General features: G+C 33.1%; 1 protein-coding gene across 5 annotated transcripts in view; it reads left to right on the forward strand.

Moving 5' to 3' along the window:
* The window catches only part of Rbcn-3A (rabconnectin-3 alpha), a 46,227-nt gene that overhangs the window by 34,777 nt on the left and 8,950 nt on the right, over nucleotides 1–2,500 (forward strand). For all 5 annotated transcript variants that reach the window (XM_086547749.1, XM_086547748.1, XM_086547746.1 and 2 more), the window contains one exon: nucleotides 77–168. In XM_086547749.1, coding sequence (XP_086403875.1) covers nucleotides 77–168 — 92 coding nt within the window. The remainder of the gene's footprint in view (nucleotides 1–76; nucleotides 169–2,500) is intronic.

Below are 2,500 nucleotides of genomic sequence, written 5' to 3' on the forward strand. Positions count from 1 at the left end.
TGAGAAAAGATAATGGCTTAAAAACATTTTCATTAGTCCGAAGAGATTTTGTCTAATTATTTTTTTCTCGATTCAGCGCTTGATGGAAACTTGTCCTCATCATCAAGTATCAATTTTGGTGCTATGGGGTCATCACCAATGGGACAAACAGGCAGGGGAACTAGTGTGGTAAGATACCTTTAACACCTCATATTTAGTAGCCTCAGTGGTGCTTTGTGAAGGTTCTTGGCAGTTTAGTGGTTCGTATAGATTGATCTTTCATGTCTATTGATCTAGTTTCAGTCAGAAGAGGGAACTCCATCAAGAATTCTGTGGCTTAAACAAAGCACCACAAGAGGTGAAAGTATCTGTTTATTTTATAAGATATGCTGAGGTTTTATTCTCTTTGTTTTATGTTAATATCTTTTTCTTTTCCAAGAGGGATCCTCAATTATGCAGATTGATATTTGAAAATGGTTTTTGGTAGCTCTCCATACTTAAGCATTTAAGATTGAAATCAACCAAAATAATAATTGAAGCAGGCCTTTTTTGTGTGTGTATCAGTATTTTTTCATATGTAATTTTTTTTTACTTCTATCTTCATATCCTATCCGTGCTGTTTGTCAATGGCAGTTGGAACTTTAAAGCTTGAATTAGCATATGCAGCAAATGTGGTGCTTTACTTTTTCCATTCCTTCTTTCTCAGTCTCTGCATACAACGAATAAAACCCCCACACAAAAATGCTTTACAGAGATCATGCAAAAGAATTTTTTGGTGTACTTCAAGTGCCTCTCAAAATATGTTGAAATGCCAAGTTATCAAAAGGTTGTTTGGTTGCTTTCTTTTAGTTATGCAGAAATAGAATCCTGTTATTTATCTTATGCTATTTAGATCTGGAAGTATGATGTATATTGTTCAGAGTTGACCATTTGATATATGAGCGTTCAAGATTTTTTTCAACAAATTAGTAGCAAAATGATGGTGCATTCCTTGAATAATTGTGAAATTTTAGTTGAGGCCAGATTTATCAAAATATATTACATGTTTATACTGTTTGAATGATATGCAGGTTATAATTGCAGTGTAAATAATTGATGACAAATCTGTGCTATGCAGAAGACCTTACTACTTCATAATCTTTTGAACATGAAAATATAGCTGATATTGTGTAGATAATTATTTAGATTATTCTACTTGGAGAAAAGAGAGAATCCAAAAGTAATAGGCAAGGTGCTTTATGTCATTTATTTCCCAGTATTTTTATACACAGTTTCATGTGCAAATCACAAAGTATAAAACAATGAAGATCAGACCAACCAAAGCATATCAAAGTTTAGGAGTAGCATTTGTGATTCCAAAGAACTATTTTACTTTATTATTAATTGAATTTGATAGTTAAACATGTGTATTATGGAGCATCAATTGTTTCTAAGCTAATATATCTATTTTTGTAAACAAATCTACCCTGAATTGACTTTGACCACATTTTTGCACTATATGTCTTTTATTCTTGTCATGTTAACACAACAGAAAGGTAAAATGTGCTTTCACAGTATAATAGTATGCTTTTTATCTGCACTTGTTTCCATGTACATATTTATTTATTCTTTATGTGAAATGCACCAGCCAGTGGTAGATACAGTTTGATCTTGTGAATCAATGTTCTTCAGTCACAGAAATAAGACAGTTTTGTGACAAATTACTTTAGATGTATTGTCATGAAAAGGACAACATTGCTGAAATATATTCCATTTTCAACTTGTTAGGCAAATGCTATTCAAGGTGAGTTAATTGGACATAAGCCCTTTGAGAGCAATTTAGTTGTAGCTTTAAAGGTTGATGTGCATATATAATGATGCGGTCCTGAAAGATTTAATGACCTCTTTGTGGTCACAGAAGATAAGCAATTGTTCAGTCCTATGGGGAATAATGTAAGCAGGAGCACATTCTAAATGAATTATGTTGATATTAAAAACTAGGTTTAGCAACCAGAAACACCAACTTTTCAAGACAAATGAAATTCTCTACCTACATATGTAGCTAGTTTGAAAACTGTTATCTTAAAGTGGGTTTCATGATATTCCCCCTTAATGACGTGGGCAGATTTGGCTCCTCCTGGACATTACACCAGGTTATTTCCTAATGCGCAGGCCTAATGCAGTGGCCTATTTGGCTGCTGAGGTGGTGGCAGCCATACAAAAAGCCACAATGTGTTATTGCTTCCCCGGAAGGAAAACCAGCCAAGTCATGATGTGTGGTATCACATCATAAGTCATTAAAAGCTTGTGTCAGTGGGAAAACAAAGGTTTTCTTCTTTTTTTTCTTTCTTTTTTCTTCCAGAGCTAAAGAGGCAATGGTGTTGATCATATTGTGAAAAATGTATTTTATATATAAGCTGAAAAGTTTTAGACAGTTGTTAATAGTAATTTTTGCAAAGTATTTGTTTCTATTAAGTTGCAAAGTAAATAGAAAAGGTGCAAAACTTTTCCTATTCTGTTACAAAAGAGGAAAAAAAAAGGA

Source organism: Penaeus japonicus, unplaced genomic scaffold, assembly GCF_977035675.1.
Source record: "Penaeus japonicus unplaced genomic scaffold, GWHDUDI00000001_assembly GWHDUDI00000019, whole genome shotgun sequence".
NCBI lineage: Eukaryota > Metazoa > Arthropoda > Malacostraca > Decapoda > Penaeidae > Penaeus > Penaeus japonicus.